The 17,652-nt window shown below is 41.7% G+C and overlaps 1 protein-coding gene across 1 annotated transcript; it reads left to right on the top strand.

Moving 5' to 3' along the window:
• The first annotated feature begins 9,346 nt into the window (after window positions 1–9,346).
• Window positions 9,347–12,715, top strand: LOC136572040 (uncharacterized). The gene is made up of 5 exons (XM_066572657.1): window positions 9,347–9,546; window positions 10,520–10,574; window positions 10,679–10,750; window positions 10,835–11,011; window positions 11,140–12,715. The coding sequence occupies exons 2-5, from the start codon at window positions 10,520–10,522 to the stop codon at window positions 11,967–11,969; spliced, it is 1,134 nt and encodes a 377-aa protein (XP_066428754.1). The 5' UTR covers window positions 9,347–9,546; the 3' UTR covers window positions 11,970–12,715.
• The last annotated feature ends 4,937 nt before the right edge of the window (window positions 12,716–17,652 follow it).

Genomic DNA, 17,652 nt, shown 5'->3' with positions numbered 1-17,652 from the left:
TTTTCTCGAGAAATGAAAACCTTGGGTGAGCCTCCTGATTTATCTGTTTTTTTCGGGGTGGGACACAGGAAGAGCTTAGTAGTTTCAAAGAAATGAAAACTTGCTCACTGGTATAGGAAAGTTACAAGTTATCTCCCATCATGCCGTTATCTTGATAATAAAGAATGTATCTCCAGTAAATCTTATACTGGTTCTCTATTATACAAATAAAAACTAAGAGACATCTAAAAACCCCTTTACACAGAACAACCTGTCTGGCGTAGATGCCCAACAGGTTGTCGCAGCCATAATTGTTCCTGGGCATTTACATAGTAACGATCATCACCCAGTGAATAGAAGCAGAGCTGGCTGGGGGTGGCTCTGGCCTGCCAGAAGGAATGACTGCCTTTTTATACAGGCCAATCTGTCATTCAGTTTTCTGCATGCATAAACGATGAACAAGAAGCGAACAAATTTTCATTCAGTCAGGGCATGCATTTATACTGAATGATCATCATTAAAATTTCTACTGGATGTGGGAATCTGAATGATTTATCAGCCCTTATAAAAGGGATCTTCACCTGGAGCAGGACACAGGAGTCCAGAGGAAAACTCAGCAGTCAGGAGGGGGCAGAATCAAGTAATGCTGTGTAAGTACCATGCACAGAATGACTTACATCTTACCAGCACTGGATAGAAGCCACAGATTAGTAGTCAGGATAGCCAGGAATCGTTATCGGGAAGGGAAGGAGGTGCATAATATAGTCAAATGGAAAGCCAAAGGTCAGCAATGGGAGGCCTCGGTTTGCAGTACAGAGGCATCAGGCGGGTAACGTGGTCAGAGAGGAAGCCAGAAGTCAGTATCAGGAGGTTTTGCAGAAATAGTGGAGAAGCTGGTAACATGGAGCTGGATTAAACTGTGCTGTCAAGAATATTAATCATTTTCTGATACAGCGGCAGGGCCAGGCTTTTATAGGATGTCTAATCAAGAACTGAATGGAGCTAGGACATGGGCTGGGTTAACAGAATCTGGGAAGAAGGCAACAGGTATGCAGGGGAACTGTCCAAAGAGCTGATGGCTCAATAAGAAGGGCTACTGTTCAAGATATCCCAGCGGCTGGCATTCCCTGGTACCTTCAGTGGAAGTCCACTGTGAGCCAAGGTGCAAGTATGTTTTCTTCTGGCTCCCACGACTTTTCCTCTGGCCCATATTTCTTCCACTGCACAACGTACTGCAGTTTTCCGTGGTATGTTCAGGAGTCCAAAATCCTTTCAATGACGTAGTCATGCCCTTGGACCTTCACAGGAGGGGGAGGCATTTGCTGTCTGCTGGAAAGGCCTCAGTAGGGACACATGGAAAACTGGGTGGATTTTCAGGCTGCCCGGGAACTTCAAGTAGAAAGCCATCTGGTCGACCCTCTCTGTAATTGGAAAAGGTCCAATAAACCTTTGCCCAAATTTGGTAGAATGTAAGTGGGTTTTCAGATTTCAGTTGGATAACCATACCTTCTCTCCAACCCAGAAAAGGGGAGCCGCTTGACAATGTCAGTCTGCCACTTCTTTGTAGGCCTCCTGAGCTTCCCACAAGGCCTCCTTTAATTACTTATAAGTATCTGCCAATGCTGCCAATTTGTGGTTGACCATCGGGATAGGAGTGTTGACAGGAAGGCTAGGGATGAAAACGGGGTGCCTTCTTTAGTTGCATAGAATTAGCTATGGGTGGTAGAACTATGTTAGGCATTGTTATACATGAACTCCGCTGTTGGTAGATAATCCACCCAGTCATTCTGAAGATGGGAGGTGAAGCAGCGGAGATACTGCTCCAGGGTTTGGTTAGTTCTCTCGGCCTGGCAGTTGGACTAAGTATGAAAGGATAGATTCACAGGGCCATGCAAAAGTGTTTCCAGAACTTCGAGAAAACTGAATTCCTAGTCAAAAAACTTCCCGGGTCATCAACTGTGTGCTTGGCAGTAGGAATCTTATTTATGGGGATGAAGTGAGCCATCTGTCATTCCACAACAACCAAGATGGTAGTCATTCCTTTCTGGGGGGGGGGGGGGGGGCAGGTCAACTATAAAGTATATAAATATAGATCCCTATTGCATGGATGGAAAATCCAGAGGTCGAGCTTGTGTTGTTTTGTTCTGAGCACATACCTCACAAGAGGTTACATATCTCTTCAAATTCTTCCAGCAGTGAGGCCACCAGAAGGAACAAAGCAGGAGTTTCAAATTCCTTGTGACCTCAATGTGAATGGTCAGCTTGAAAATGTGGACCAGTTTGAGGACTTAAGAGTCGACCAGCCTTGGGATCATAAAGTTGGTGTTCTTGCCTGCAAAGTCCACTGTTGAAAGAGAGTTTCACGTCTATAGAAGAATGACTTAGGAAAGGCCAGAGGCTCCTTGTTCCCAACATCATAGTTTTTATCCTTGGGTGATAAGATGTTGGATAGAAATGCACAAGCATGCAGTTGCATCTTATCTCTGATTCATTGTAATAGGATAGCTCCCACAGCGGAGTCGGAAGCATCCACCTCCATGAAATAAGGCAATTGTGGTCTTGGGTGGATCAGTACCAGTGCTGTAGTAAACAGAGTCTTAAGTTACTACAAAGAATTTTGTGCCTCCGGGGATCAGAAAAACATGTGCTTTCTTTGTTAGGAAGGTGATGGGAAAGATGACTTTTGAGAAGTCCTTGATAAATCTTTTGTAGATAGGCTACTGCTTGGAGTACAGGAGGTTCCCGGTTCGAGTCCTGAGAGATGAAGAAAGAAGATGGTTACTGCCAGCTGGGTGAAGGGCTGGTGATAGAGCATAGTGCAGGGCAATACATTTCTTATGCCTCCCAACACAGCAGGACAGCTCTAAAACCCCCATACTGTTCTGTGGATTTCAAGATGGTTGGAAGGCATGAGTAGTAAGAGTTCATACCTTATGTCAAGCCGCCCACTTTTGGAAAGTGACAGGTGCCACGCCCCTTTCCCAGGACCTTTGACCCTCCACCCCTTCGTCACAGCAGCTGGCCGTCTGTGACGTGTATCAGGGGCCCCCACCTGTATTCTAAGCCTGTGACGCATCACGAGACACACTTTAGAATACAGTGTGTGTCATGATAATCATGGGCTTTTTTATATGTATAGTTTTGGCTTGGTTGTTATTTACCAACCAGCTCGACTTATGAGTATAATGGGTTAATATATAGAATGCATTTCAAGCCACTAACAGATTTTTTCAGCACCGCAATCCGTCAGCCTAGACATCTGTTATCTACCATGCAAATCATCCCCTATGAATGGGTTATTATATGTACCATTCATGTAATCCGCAACGAATGGGTTATTAAGTTTATAGGATGAGCTAATGTTATGTGTAGCCTGGTAGGTTAACCTGCTGTTATATATCAATCATGTAAATAAAGAAGTTAATATATTGAAAGAAAAACAGACTAATGTATAGTTTTATAAAAGTTTTATTGAGAGCGCCGAATATATAAATGTTGCGCTGTAAGAAAGAAAAAAATACAGAATATAGTTATTACATAAAGGAATGCATAAGAATGATTACATAGATGTGTATAACACTGTATAATGTTAAAAGAAATATAGTTACATTTTCGCTCGCATAAAAATGTCCCAGCCCAGAGGGTGATTTTTCTTGGTAGCGCTATGGCTCTGCGTAGCATGGCGGATCAAGTCCAAAATGTTTTGTTTGAGGGAAGTAACAGTTCAAAAGTCTCTCCGAGTTAAAGTTTTAGATCCATCATGGACTTTATTAAAAAATCCATCTTCAAAGATTCCACCAACTCGCGAGTACTGGCGTCTCCAGCGACATCGCTAGGTACATTAGCCTCCGCTATTGCATGCATAAAAATGTTCCATCCCAAAGGTATACTTCTTCTCACGAAGGTGTGACTCTGCGTCGTATGTCTGATCAACGCTGGGAAATTGGTTCCGTGAATTACGGTATTTTTATACATCAGCTCGTGCTTATCGTTCCATGTGATAATATTCCGGTGATTGAGTAGAGCGGCCAGCAAGCGCTCCGTGTTTTTCTTGCACGAGTGCGGAAGGTCCCAACGGCGAATGACATCAGCTATTTCAGCTTCATAACGCGATCGGTCGGCAGCATACACGGATGGAATAGCGTAGTCTGACTCCATATTAAAGTCTTTACCACTTCGGTTTAGCCACGAGCTGAGTCTTGGTATGATTCCTCTCGCCGAGTTCAATAGGTCGCTTTAGTGTAACACGCAACTTTGAACTAGATGGGGCATCCGTCAATGATTTCTGTATGCTGACTTCGAGAACCTCACATTAGTGTGATCAGCTGACTATCACTTATGTCTAGGCCCACAGGATGTGGGTGTGTGACAATGAATGGGATGTGGCTTGAATTAGTTACGCCTTTTTTTACAATCAGTAGCTAATTAGTTCCAACTCGGGAAGTGTGTCAGTATAGTGATGAATGATGATGTCTATTATTACACACTAAGAATCAAAGATTACGCTGTTAACAGTTAACACAGGTGTCTATCTCTCTATTTTATTATACTTCATGTATCTAACGATTATATAAAGATGCACAGATCATATTGAAAACACACGGTATCCGACATCTGTAATGACGGTCACAAAACTTATCTTTTATAAATTGGTTTACAAAATTATCATTTTTTTTTAAATCTGGCGTAAAGAAACGTAAAACACTCTCATAAGATAATCCACGGGCTATGTAATATAATACAAACACACAGTAATGCCCACAAAATACACTGTCAGTATCCTGAATTTGGTTATCCTGATATATGTACCTAGAGCAGTTTCTTTTTAAAAACTCTATAAAAGCCTCGGGAAAAAATGGGACTATCCGGTGCTAGGCCGTAACTATCAAAAAAGACCGCTCTCTCCGAGTCATATAGTACAATTAACACCCAGTGTCGTCCTCGCTGAGTTGAATCATCAGTATTAATTATATAAGCCGATGGTCTTTTATCCACAGCGAATTGGGGTAGGAAGTCACTCGGGTATACGCCAGCAAAAATTTGCGAAGTATAACGATCGGATTTAAGGAGATTCGTGAGTTGAAGTGTGTTCATAATTTAATTGTAATCGTACAGAACTTCTCTTCTGTGATTTATTTCCAGAATAGCGGGACTTGACGCATAGACAAGCATGTTAACCGTGTGAGGGGTAGGGACTGAGAAGCGTACTTCCGCACGCAGGTTCCCGGTTTTAACGAGCGAGAAGTGTGTCCCGGGCTCCATGTCCGGTGACAGATCGAATGCAAAAAATGTGTATCCGCTAACGAACTCATTTCTGTCAATCGAAATCGAGTTGTCTGCTCGTTGCTTTCCGGAGATATGCACGAGAGCCATATATTCCCTAATAGCTAATTCGGCCTCAAAATCAGGCTGAAAAGGCCTGGCCGGAATCTGTTGACCATCCAGATACAAGGCCGCGTGGTTTACGGAATAATGGTGAAAACAGAGAGGATTTTTTTGGAAGCTACCGCTAAAGGCTTCATTGTCCACAAAGGCTAATATCACAGTTTTAGGTATTTGACCCAGGAACAAATTTTCATGGGTTGCTATACGGCTTCCCATTGCTATGCTGAAGACTTTGAGATTCGTCCTATCCAAAGTATATTTAGCGGTGGTTGCTAGTAGCGCCTGGCTGTGGCCTATGCGGACGGCTGGGGATACTTGTACTCTCTTGATGAAAATTGAAGCATGAAGGATTTGAACTTTAAATCCATCAGGGTCTGCTGACATCAAGCAGAATGAGTCTTTATTCCTTGTCAGTTTTATCTTTAAATCCAGACCGTTCAAGATAAGTTTCGGTTGGTTAAATATATCACCATAAATAGGCCCCAGAAGCTCCACAGTTTTAGAGCGCTGTGTTGCTGCAGCTCTTTTAGCGAAGCCTACATTTAGACCGTCGAGTGTCCTTTCATGGTGGTGACCCGCAGAATCCTTGTAAAACAGGCCTGCTGTAAATTGGGATGCGAGCGTTTGACCACTATAATTTAAAATTGTCTCGATGAACGCTCTATAACTATAAAGATTATCGGATTGTGAGATTAGTCGATCCCCCAATGTGATGTCCACTTGGTTAAAAAGTGTGGCTACTGGGTAATTAATAAAGCCCACACGTGCACCATCGGCGATGGGTGTGTTATCTTGTTTAACTATACGACAGGTTAAGTGCAGGAGGGTGTTATTTAAGTCGTAGTAATATTCGCAGCTACCCGATATGAAGAATTTCAACGGCGTGTTGTCAGTGAGGGCCGCGATAGGCAGGACTTCAACAAATAAAGATTTTTCAATACTTGTCTGCGTTGGCGGTATGGTGAAAATATCCAACTCAGATTTAGTGCACTCTACAGATCCGTCGTGTATGAACGCCATGTTAGAGAATTAAAAGATGTCGTCTGCTGCGCGTCTAGCGGGTTTCTGACGGCGTCATCTTTTGCGTGAAGGAGTCTTATCCATGAGGAGCGGGTGAAATCGTGCAACGATTCGCCTTTTTCTTTTACGGGGATTTTTTACAACAGAAACAAGTCCGGAGCCTTGCTGTTCTTGACGCGACTGATTGAGTCTGTCCAAAACAGCCGAGGAAACAGAACCGACTGCATCTGTAGCGATATTTTTGACAGCCGTCTTTACATGAGGCTTTACTAATTCTAGACCTTTTCTGAAAAGAGGCAAGGCCCTCCGGAAGAGTGACCTGAAGACACCGCCAATTCCAGCGCCATTCATATACTCGTCTCCGTGAAATCCGTCTATTTTTCCGTTTCCACTCTGCGCCAAATAATGTTTCACGTAGAGCGCAGGATCTCCGTACACCCGCTGAGACAACATGTTTTAATGCTGCGAATCGTTACGCGGTCTAAAGTGTAATCGCACTATACTTTTCCCGTACTTGAATTTAACAGGCATGTTCTGGTCTGATAAAATCGAGATTGTAATCGTGTCAAAATGTTGTTTACACACCGACACGTAATCAGGGCGATTGTAGTGAATTGTGACAATGTTGCTGTTTTTACCGCTGATTTCGACCGTTCGTAGTAATTGGACATAATTATTTCCTACAATCTGGTGATCAATTATATCACTATAGATAAACAATGTATAGAATCCACCTTTTATGTCCGCAAAATGCCGCTTCTTGTCCGCGATATCCCCAGGTAAAGCAGGGTTATATTCAGGCAGGCCTAGCAGAACGGACAACTTATGACCCGGAGCAAAGTGTAGCGTTGGAGAGTCGGTAACTGTAACTATTCTTTTTACTTCATCATAGTGTAGCTTGAAGAGCTCGTTTGTTAGCCTTAAACCCTCAATTCTGTCATTTATCGTGCGCGTCAAATCTGATAACGAGGCGTAAAAACCCGATTTGATAAAATACTCATTGTAAGTACTTCCATTTTTAGCCACGAAAAAGTTTCCCTCAGTTGGCGCAATCGTGTCCCATGTGTGCGGGTACTGAATTTCAGTTAGCGCCACATCGTAAGCGCCCGAGAGGTGAATCGGCTTCGCTAGTTTCGTAGTGTAATTAGAAATTGAGTTTTCGGGGTAGATTCTGGACGACGCATTACTAGGAAGAGTTATATAAAAAGAGCCCGACTCCATGCTCTATGCGGGTGACAGTTGATTTTCAGCGACCCAGCTGTTAAATTTTGTAGGGTACCCGAGCCACTTCACAAAATAATGCACAGTTCCGCGGATGCGCCTCTTCTTTAATATTTTCTCGATCCTGTAGACACGGTTCTCGTCAGCGGGTACCTGCTGTATTTCCTCTTTATAAAACGACCCCTCTATAGCTTCGCCGTTCAGATCGATTAATTTATATAGCGGTTTTTGAAATTGCGTATTAATAGACTCTATGACGAAAATTTCATCAGTGTAAGTTTGCTCATAGCCTTTCGTAAATGTTCCTTTATGTTGAGAAATCCTCACATGATCGCCTATTTGTAAAGAAGTCTTTTCATGCTTTGAGTTCAGAATATCGCTGTAGATATTTCGCCAAATTGTTAAGGAGTTCTTTTTAGTGACATCCACAGGACGACATCGGATAATACGGTGGTAAGTTCGGTTATAACTGTATATCAGTGCTGGTAAAATATCGATATAGCGAAATGTGTTATGATGGGTGAGATAACGCCACATTCATGATTTTAAAGTGTGGTTAAAACGTTCAACCACCGCAGCCTTTACGTTGTTGCTCGTAAAGTAATGGTGTATGTTGTATCTTTTACAAACGCGCTTCATGTGTTGATTCATGAATTCTTTCCCGCGATCGGTGCGTATTTTTTGAGGTACACGATCGCTATTCTCAAATATCAGCTCGAAGGCTCTGGCGACGCTTGACCCCGATTTAGATGATAATCCGACGCACCATGCATATTTTGATAAAACATCTATAACCGTTAAAATGTATTTTATGCCGTCATTTTCTTTAGAGTATTGCATTAAACACACGAGGTCAGATTCCCAGAGCGAATCTATATCAGCAGCGATTATTTTGTTTCTAGCAAATTTCTTTCTGATCGGCTTGTGAAGGGTATAACAATTAATCTTTTGCAGCCATTCTGTAATTTTGCGTTGGTTTATCCCCTTAAGCGCCTTATGCAATTTTTGAATTCCGGCATAAGAACCGGAGCTTGATGGTGTAAAATATTGGCGCTGTAACCGACGTGCATCCCGTGAAGCGACCATAGTGGTAATTATGCATCAAGGGTGGGGATGCATCTGTTTAATTAGCTCCTAACTTTTTATAAATCTAGTCCGCTTTGATTCTACCACTCGTAGATTTTAAATCAACTGATTACAGCACGTAGAAACCTGGACATTTTAATCACTTTCTGCTTTTTTTAATTTTTAAATAAAGTATCTATCACATTTTGATTTTGCTAACTGCTTTAAAATGTGATAGAACATAGAATCGTATATTTAACTTTAGGATATTAGATATATGCCTAATTTACCGTGACACCAGCTGAAGTATGACACATTATGACCGGCTGTCTCATACATCCTGATACTTATAGGATCAATAAAATCAAGAGGCTATGTCACAGAACTGATTATTTACCCTGTGAAAAAAGAGGCTATTGAGAGATTGAATCCGTTAGACATATGGCTAATTTACCGTGACACTAGCTAAGTAAGTTTAAGCCCTTCTGCCAGCTGAACGGTCTAACGTAACACTAACTGAAGTTTGACACATTATGACCGATTGTCTCATACATCCTGATACTTATAGGATCAATAAAACCAAGAGGCTGTGTCTCAGAACTGATTATTTACACTGTGAAAAAAAAAAAAGAGCCTATTGAGACGTGTGGGACAAGGGGGGTATTTGTAAATAACTAGAAACACCTGTTGAGGAATTTGTCTGGACTTGCCCGCCGGGCTGCTGAGAGCCGCGCATATAACTGCCCTTAACTCAGTTAAGGCATCTCACGAGCCAGTCAGCCCGTCTTCTTTACAGAGCCAGAAAACATCTGTGTCCATCTACTGAACTCGGGTTCATCGCCTCCAGCCCTTCACAAAGCATCATTGGAATAAAAGGTAATACATTGTTTTTATCTTTTTAATTTTGCATTAGTGTATAAGGATAAACATTGTTTTTATTACCGTATTATATTAACGTATTAGCATAATTATTAATATTCACGTATTTGATATACGTACGGTTAATAAAATGCATGCATAAATTAGTGCATTACAATAGATCTATGTTTAATTAGTATAGCTGATTACATATATTTTTTAATACAGCCTGACTTTAATTATGCATATAGCGTAATATTGAAAACATTGTTTTATTATCGTATTATATTGACGTATTAACGTAATTATTAATATTCATGTATTTGATATACGTACGTTTAATAATTGCATACATAAATTAGTGCATTACGATAGATCTATGTTTAATTAGTATAGTTGATTACATATATTTTGAATACATACTGTCTTTAATTATGCATATAGCGTAATATTAGTCTTACTGTGTACGCATTTTAATAATATGTCACTATGTTTTTAACACTTAGAATGCTTATTATTACCGTATATTTTTAATGTCCGTACCCATTAATTGTTTTATGATGCACTATCGCGTTACATTAGATGTGTTTTATTTTTAATTATAGCAGTTTATTAATATTGTTGTATTAAACATTATATATATATATATATATATATATATATATATATATATATATATATATATATATATATAATTTTGGTAACCTTACTATGTGTGCAATATACTAGTCTTTTGCTATAGTTTTAATCATTATAATGCTTATTAATAACGTAATAATATTACTGTATCAAATTAATATATTATATGTGTGTATTTAATATACGGATCAGTAATATTTCTACGACACATTAGTCTATCAGTAAAGATGCATGGCCAATATTTTTAAATGACGAATCTTCTAACGAACAGCAGCGGTGCTAGAAATCAGTTTTTATTTTATTTATTTATTTATTTATTTTTTTGCTGCAGTAATTCTCTATGCATTTTCAGATGGAAAGTCTGGGTGTCAATCATTCCCCCCTTGGATTTACTACCACCCAAATCGGTAGGTATGCGGCGTTTACACACTTGATTTCGTATAGCTATCCGCTAAGGCTACATTTTTAAAATATGTAAATTTTATCCGTTTTTATCATTTGCTGTATAAAGTAGAGAACTGGGATGACACCAGCGAAACTTTTGACGCAGCGCTATTCGATTGTTTCTCACAGTCTGCCAACGGTAGGTTTTATCACACCGTATGCGTTGTTTTGTTTACGCAATTGTTGTTATGTGTTATGCTAAATAAGCGTTGTCTCAATACAGATGCTACAGATGTAAATGAAACCATAAATCACGAAAGACCAGCGCAGTCGCTGGGACACGACAATCACCCATGGAGTCCACTAAGACAGCAAAATGGATGCGTGAGAATGGTGGTGCTATCACCTATATCGGTTGCGCATGGGAGCCAGTCGAGGGACTCCGGTCAAAGCGTCATCGGTAAGATGCTTGCAACAATTTGAGCGAATGTTCAATTATAGTACGGCTGTTACATGCGTAAATCCCGCGTAATTCATCAACAGCGTTACACATTTTTTTATTGTGTTTTTTTCTTTTCTTCCTTCCAGAGAATACTTGTGTCATCGCTGGGGAAAACTCAACATTAGAGATGGCAAACCTGACGCTAAACCCTGTGGAAAATGCGAGTGTATCGCCGGATGCATTTAGCCCTGTGTTACAGACACACAGCGAATCCGTGAGATACCCGATGCCGCTAGAACCACACATAACCATCAACCGCGTCGCCACACCAACTGCTGTCAAACATCGCCGCAACTTATTGAAGCGTGAGAGACATTGTGTGAGAAAAACACCGCTATCCCCTGTTTTGGAAGAGTCCGAAACGCTGGGGGACACCAACACTGGTGCCGCTAACGGTAAGCCGCATGCCGTAATGTCAAACGATATTCGGGTTTGTCATAATGCAACACAAACTGATACACAACACCAACTAGTCAGTGCTAGTATTAACGCAGTAACATGTGTTGATACTCAGCAGTCGCTAGTTACCCCACCACGCCCCACTTCATCTCACAGAAAGAGAAAATCATCTGACGAGTATCAAGTTTCAAAAAGATCGCCAACACCGAGAAACCTTAACGATCCTGTTTACCGTCACTTTGTGACGCGACAGATACAGATGAAAAATACGATACAGCTTCTATGTGACGGCGTTATCGCTAAGGCGTCAGAATGTAGCGCTAAGGCATCAGAATGGGCCGCTAAAGCATCAGAATGTCTCACTATAGTTTCCCAAGTGAGGACGAGGCAATCAGAGCTAGAGCACGCACCTGTAGAGCCCCTTAGTAACGATGAACTTTTAAAACTAGTCGTAAAGTTGCGAAAGATTTCCAAGGCGCTCGCTATTACGGAGCCCCACCAGCCCCCCACCTTATGACTATCTATGGTCGGGGCAGGTCTGAAGAAACAGTGTTCTAACAGAGGTTGTGTTTGGCGTAGAGCAAAGTCTGTTAAAAAAGCCATAAAAATGTTGTGTACGGCCGCAAGAAGGGAATCCGTCAGAAGACGCAGAAAGAGACAAACCAGAGTTTCCCTACAAAACCCTGACGCACCCCCAGATAGATCTGATTCAGCTCCACATACCGCGCAGATTCCAGACATGCCCAATCCAACTGTAAATAATGAACCCTCACCGCTGATCCCCCCGCAGGAACAAGAGCGTATACCGTTTGATCGTGTTGAGCAACCTGCTGACGCTTCTGTGTTTTTACAGCATTTATTCCATATACGGCGTGAAGTTGGTCACTTCAATGCCGTGGAGCACATTGATCATTTCAGCTTTGCAAATCTGCATAGGATACAATCTTTTATTGGTGCGATTAATGCTGTTCACGTTGTCATTCAGTCTTTGCTCGACAGAATCAGACGAGATATACAACCCGGTGATTTTATACAGCTGAGGATCGATGGCGGTCGATGGTTGGATCCTATTTATTCCCTAAAACAGGCTCGGGATGATTTTAACGCTGAGAGTTTCTTAAATGCTGTGGCCAATGCATTACAGAGTAATGCGGAGTGTTTAGCTGGTGAATTTCTGACTCTCAGAGTGCTAATAGTGCGGAATAGGCGCGGCGGTGGAAGACATCGCAGACGTTTAAAATCAATACTTTACACACAGATCATCAAGCAGAAAAAACGCTGGCTGTTTGATTTTAACAATTACGACTCTAACCTGTGCTTAGCTGCCAGCCTATTCGCACTGTTAGAGTCCGGATCTCCCGATGATAGTGTTTTATTGGTGCATGCTAGAGAATTACATCGCGAATTGCACATTCCCGACAATCAGTTAGTGAGTTTTAGCGATATCGAGGCATTCGAGAAACACCTGGGCATAACCATAAGGGTTTTATACCACAATCGCGGTGATTGGCGTTATTTTCACACCGGCAAAACATCTGGTGGGAATGTTGTATACATTCTTCACCATGATGATCATTATTACGGGATTACGAATATAAAAGCCTTTATCGGTGCAAATTACTTTTGTGATCATTGTAGTTCTGTTTTCCACCACAAAAATAATCACTCGTGTCAGTATTTTTGCAAGGCTTGTCAATCAGAATCGTGTGTCGAGACCGCGGGATCGATATACCGTTGTTCCAGTTGTAGCGTGTTTTGTCGCTCATCCGATTGTTTCGTCCGACACAGGGTCCTTGCTGCGGCGAATAAAGCGTTTTGCAAGACTAAAATCTTTTGTGATAGTTGTTACCGCTATGTGGTTAAAGGCTCCGAGCCTCACGAATGCAAGGGGCTCCGCTGTAACATCTGTAAAGCCAACGTGGTGAAATTTGACAAACATGAGTGTTACATGCAGCCTTACCAAGGGGGACCAGATGAAGATGCGTCAACGTATATTATCTACGACTTTGAGTGCCAACAGGATACAGGTAAACACATTCCAAATTTTATTTTTGCCACACCGCTGCACGGGTCAGTGTCTTGGGAGTTTGAGGGCGAGTTTTGCACGCGCGATTTTGTTCAGTTTTTTCTCAGCGGCGCTTTTGAAGATTGCACATTTATTGCCCACAATGCGGGGCGATATGATTCATATTTCATAGTCAAACAATTGATAATTGAGAAGATTCAAATAGATATGATCTCTCAAGGCGGCCGCCTTCTGTGTGTGACGGTACCTTCGATGAACTTGAGGTTCATAGACTCGCTTAACTTCATTCCCATGAAGCTTAGCAAGCTGCCTCAGGCTATGGGTTTTTCAGGGGGCAAGGGACATTTCCCTCACTTTTTCAATACTAAAGAAAACCAGAATTATGTCGGCCCCATACCTGATGCTAAATATTACGGCCCAGAGTACATGATGCCTGACGACCGAAAAGAGTTCATGGAGTGGTGTGAATCGCAAAAGGATTGTACTTTTGATTTTAATGCAGAATTGAAGGCGTATTGTAAGCAGGATGTTGAAGTATTGCGGAAATCCTGTGAGCGTTATAGAGACCGGGTAATGGACATGGCCAAGAAAAAGGTTAGAAGGTATTGTACAGAAAAAAGGAAAAACGTTACTGTGACTTATTGCGTTGACCCGTTCCAGCACATCACTCTCGCGTCTGTCTGTATGGCTATATACAGGTTTAAGTTCTTACCTAAAGACACTATAGCTGTTGTGCCCTCTGATAATTATCATAAGGCCAAAAAAAGGTACTCAACGCCAGCTATTCAGTGGTTGATGTACGTGTCTCACAGTGAAAACATAGTCATACAGCACGCGCTGAGAGGCGGCGAAAAAAAGGTCGGCAACTATTATTTAGACGGTTACGCGTATGTTGACGGGTGCCATATGGCTTTCGAGTTTAATAGCTGTTTTTTTCACGGGTGTGGCGTCTGTTTTAACGCAAACGCGCAAAATAACGTCACAAAAACGACGTACAGTCAACTATACCAGGCATCTTTAGCTAAAATGCGCTATTTACAACAGCAGGGGTACACTTTACGCGTCTTATGGGAGCATGAATGGCGTGAAATGGTTGAGACCAATTCAGACCTTCAGGCTTTTCTTCTTAAAATGCAGTTCCCAGTACCGCTAGAGCCGCGTGACGCTCTCTACGGCGGTCGAACTAACGCGATAAAGCTATATCACAGGCTGGCCGATGGCGAGACGATAAATTATTATGATTTCACTAGTCTATATCCTTTCGTCAACAAAACAAAGACTTACCCTATAGGTCACCCGACAATTATTTATGAACATTTTACTTACATCAAAAATTACTTTGGTATCGCAAAAGTTAAAGTGTACCCGCCTCGCGATTTATTTTTCCCGGTGCTACCGGTGAAAATGAATCATAAGTTGATGTTTCCGCTGTGTTACACTTGCGCTTTAAATTCACTGAGCGATCCCTGTAGTCATACCGATGAAGAGAGGTCTATGGTTGGCACATGGTGTACGATAGAACTCGAGATGGCTGTAGAGAAAGGTTACAGGATAGCACACACCTACGAAACCTGGCACTTTCCAGAAACATCGGATAATCTATTCGCGTCTTACATCGAGTTGCATCTTAGGGATAAGCAGGAGGCTTCAGGTTTCCCTAGTTGGTGCACGGACGATGATAAGAAAAATGAGTATATTGACTCCTATCTTTAAAAAGAAGGTGTTCAATTGCGTAAGGAGGAAATAGGCGTAAACCCTGCTAAACGCCAAATCTCCAAGCTTTTCTTAAACTCCTTGTGGGTAAAGTTTGCGCAGAAATCAAACCTTCCGTGTACCAACATCGTGACTGACCCTGATGAACTCTTTGAGTATGTGTTTCTACCACAGTACGAAATTTCAGGTCTAAATTTCATTGATGACGAAACAGCCAATGTCACGTGGAAATACGCCAAAGAGCACCACACAGTCAACAAAAACACAAACATCTTTATAGCTTGTTTTACAACAGCCTACGCACGCCTAGAGCTCTACTCTCTTCTGGATAGACTGCAGGAACGATGCCTTTATCATGACACAGACTCTGTCATGTTTGTACACCGTGAAGGCGATTGGAACCCACCGTTAGGCGATTATCTGGGGGAATTGACCAGCGAGATCCCCGATGATACACACATAACAGAGTTTGTATCTGCTGGTCCCAAAACCTACGGGTACAAGTTGAACACTGGCAAAACAGTGTTAAAAGTTAAAGGTATAACTTTAAATACGTCAGCCACTCAGGTCGTAAATTTTGACAGTCTGAAAGATCTGGTTCTGGATTATCAACGTAACAGCGACCCTGAAACACAAAAGACCATTACCGTAGAGCAGCCAGGCTTCGTGAGAGATAAAAAGTATTGGGATATCGAAACAAGGCCGCTACAAAAAACACAGAGGTGTGTTTATACAAAGAGGTATCTACTAGATGATTTTACCACTCTCCCTTACGGTTATTAGATCATAAAGTAAGCAAATACACCCAGACATGCAAACCCGTAATATTGTTTGATTTTGTGGCGTGTTGGCGTAATTATATGTCGGCGATAACTGCTTCTTCTCCTAACTAGGTCCTATAAGGAATACGTACTACCAGATCGCCGCAGCATTAACGCCACGCAATCCGCAAGATCGTGTGAGGAGACGACTATTAGACGAATTCACACTATAACATCACAGTGTTAACGGTTGTATGATGGACACACGATTGCAACACCCCTTCTCTTGTATTTTAGCAGGTCCGTCTAACTCTGGGAAAAGTTACTTTGTTAAGCAATTGTTACTTAACTCTGCAACGCATATATCTCATATCCCCACTAACATTGTGTTTTTTCATTCGTGTTGGCAACCGCTTTATGATGAACTTTCCGCCTCTTTTTCCAACATTAGATTTATAGAAGGACTACCTCAGACTTTTATAGATGATGACTTATTCCCGCCTGATAAGGTAAATTTGACCGTTGTTGATGATCTCATGGAGAGTGCCAACGAGAACAACGAAATAGAGAAAGCGTTTACCAAGTATGTACATCACAGAAATCTGAGCATTTTGTACCTTGTACAGAACATATTTTGTCAAGGTAAAAAAAGCCGCACTATCAGCCTGAACAGTAATTATATTGTACTGTTTAAAAATCGTCATGATCGGCTTCAAATTGTCACGCTGGCTAGACAGATGTATCCGGGTCAGACGCGCTTCTTCTTAGAAGCTTTTGAGGATGCCACGAGTGCTCCTTACGGATATCTGCTAGTTGACTTAAGAGCTAACACACCCGAGGAGCACCGTTTGAGAACGGGTTTGTTTCCTCCTGCTTTACCAGCTGTGTACATCCCCAAGAAAAATGCTTCTAAAAAGTGAGTTTGTCTTTTTCGCGACTTATTTTATTCTGTGCACATTGTGCCGACAGGATGTCTGAGAGAATACGTCGTGATTGGGCTCTCTTAAAAAGCCTAGTGAAAGCGAAACCGGCCGTAAGAAAATCTATTTTACGCAACGCGAGCAGCGATCTGATTACAGCCATAGCTGAGATTGCATTAAATATTTTAAAAGGTCGGATACCTCTGAAACCGCGTCAGAAAAAGATACTAAAAAAATGGCGAAGTGCTATAAGGCGCCTGGGTGATAAAACACTGGCCATTAAGAAAAAGAAGCGTATAGTGAATCAGGCCGGCGGTTTTATAGGATCGCTCTTGGGTTTTGCAATCCCAATAATTACGAGTCTGCTTGCCAATCGATAATGGAGCATGCAGAGAAAATGTACTTGGTCCCTAAACACGAACTTAACAAGATAAGACAACCCGCTGCAATGACTCCGAGCATAAGACAGACGACTATCCATCGCCTTGATGATGAAATTAGCTCGATTTTACAACGTAGTGACATTCCTGATGATGTGAAAATTAAAAAATACACAGATGTTTTACAAAGATACTTGGTACACGCTAAACAGGACGCTAAAGAGCTAACAACTTTAAACCTCGTAACCTCGGGTGGCACTGATCATCAGCAAGTGTCAAATACGTCTCCTGATAATAGAAATACTGTTCATGAAATTGTGAGCCATGTCAATCCACGGTTCAAAAAAAATGCTGAGCTTTTGCTAAACAGACTGTCGCAGAATGCTGATATTACATCGTG

This window comes from Eleutherodactylus coqui, chromosome 6 (genome assembly GCF_035609145.1).
Source record: "Eleutherodactylus coqui strain aEleCoq1 chromosome 6, aEleCoq1.hap1, whole genome shotgun sequence".
Classification (NCBI taxonomy): Eukaryota; Metazoa; Chordata; class Amphibia; order Anura; family Eleutherodactylidae; genus Eleutherodactylus; species Eleutherodactylus coqui.
This window is presented reverse-complemented; position numbering and strand designations above follow the sequence as displayed.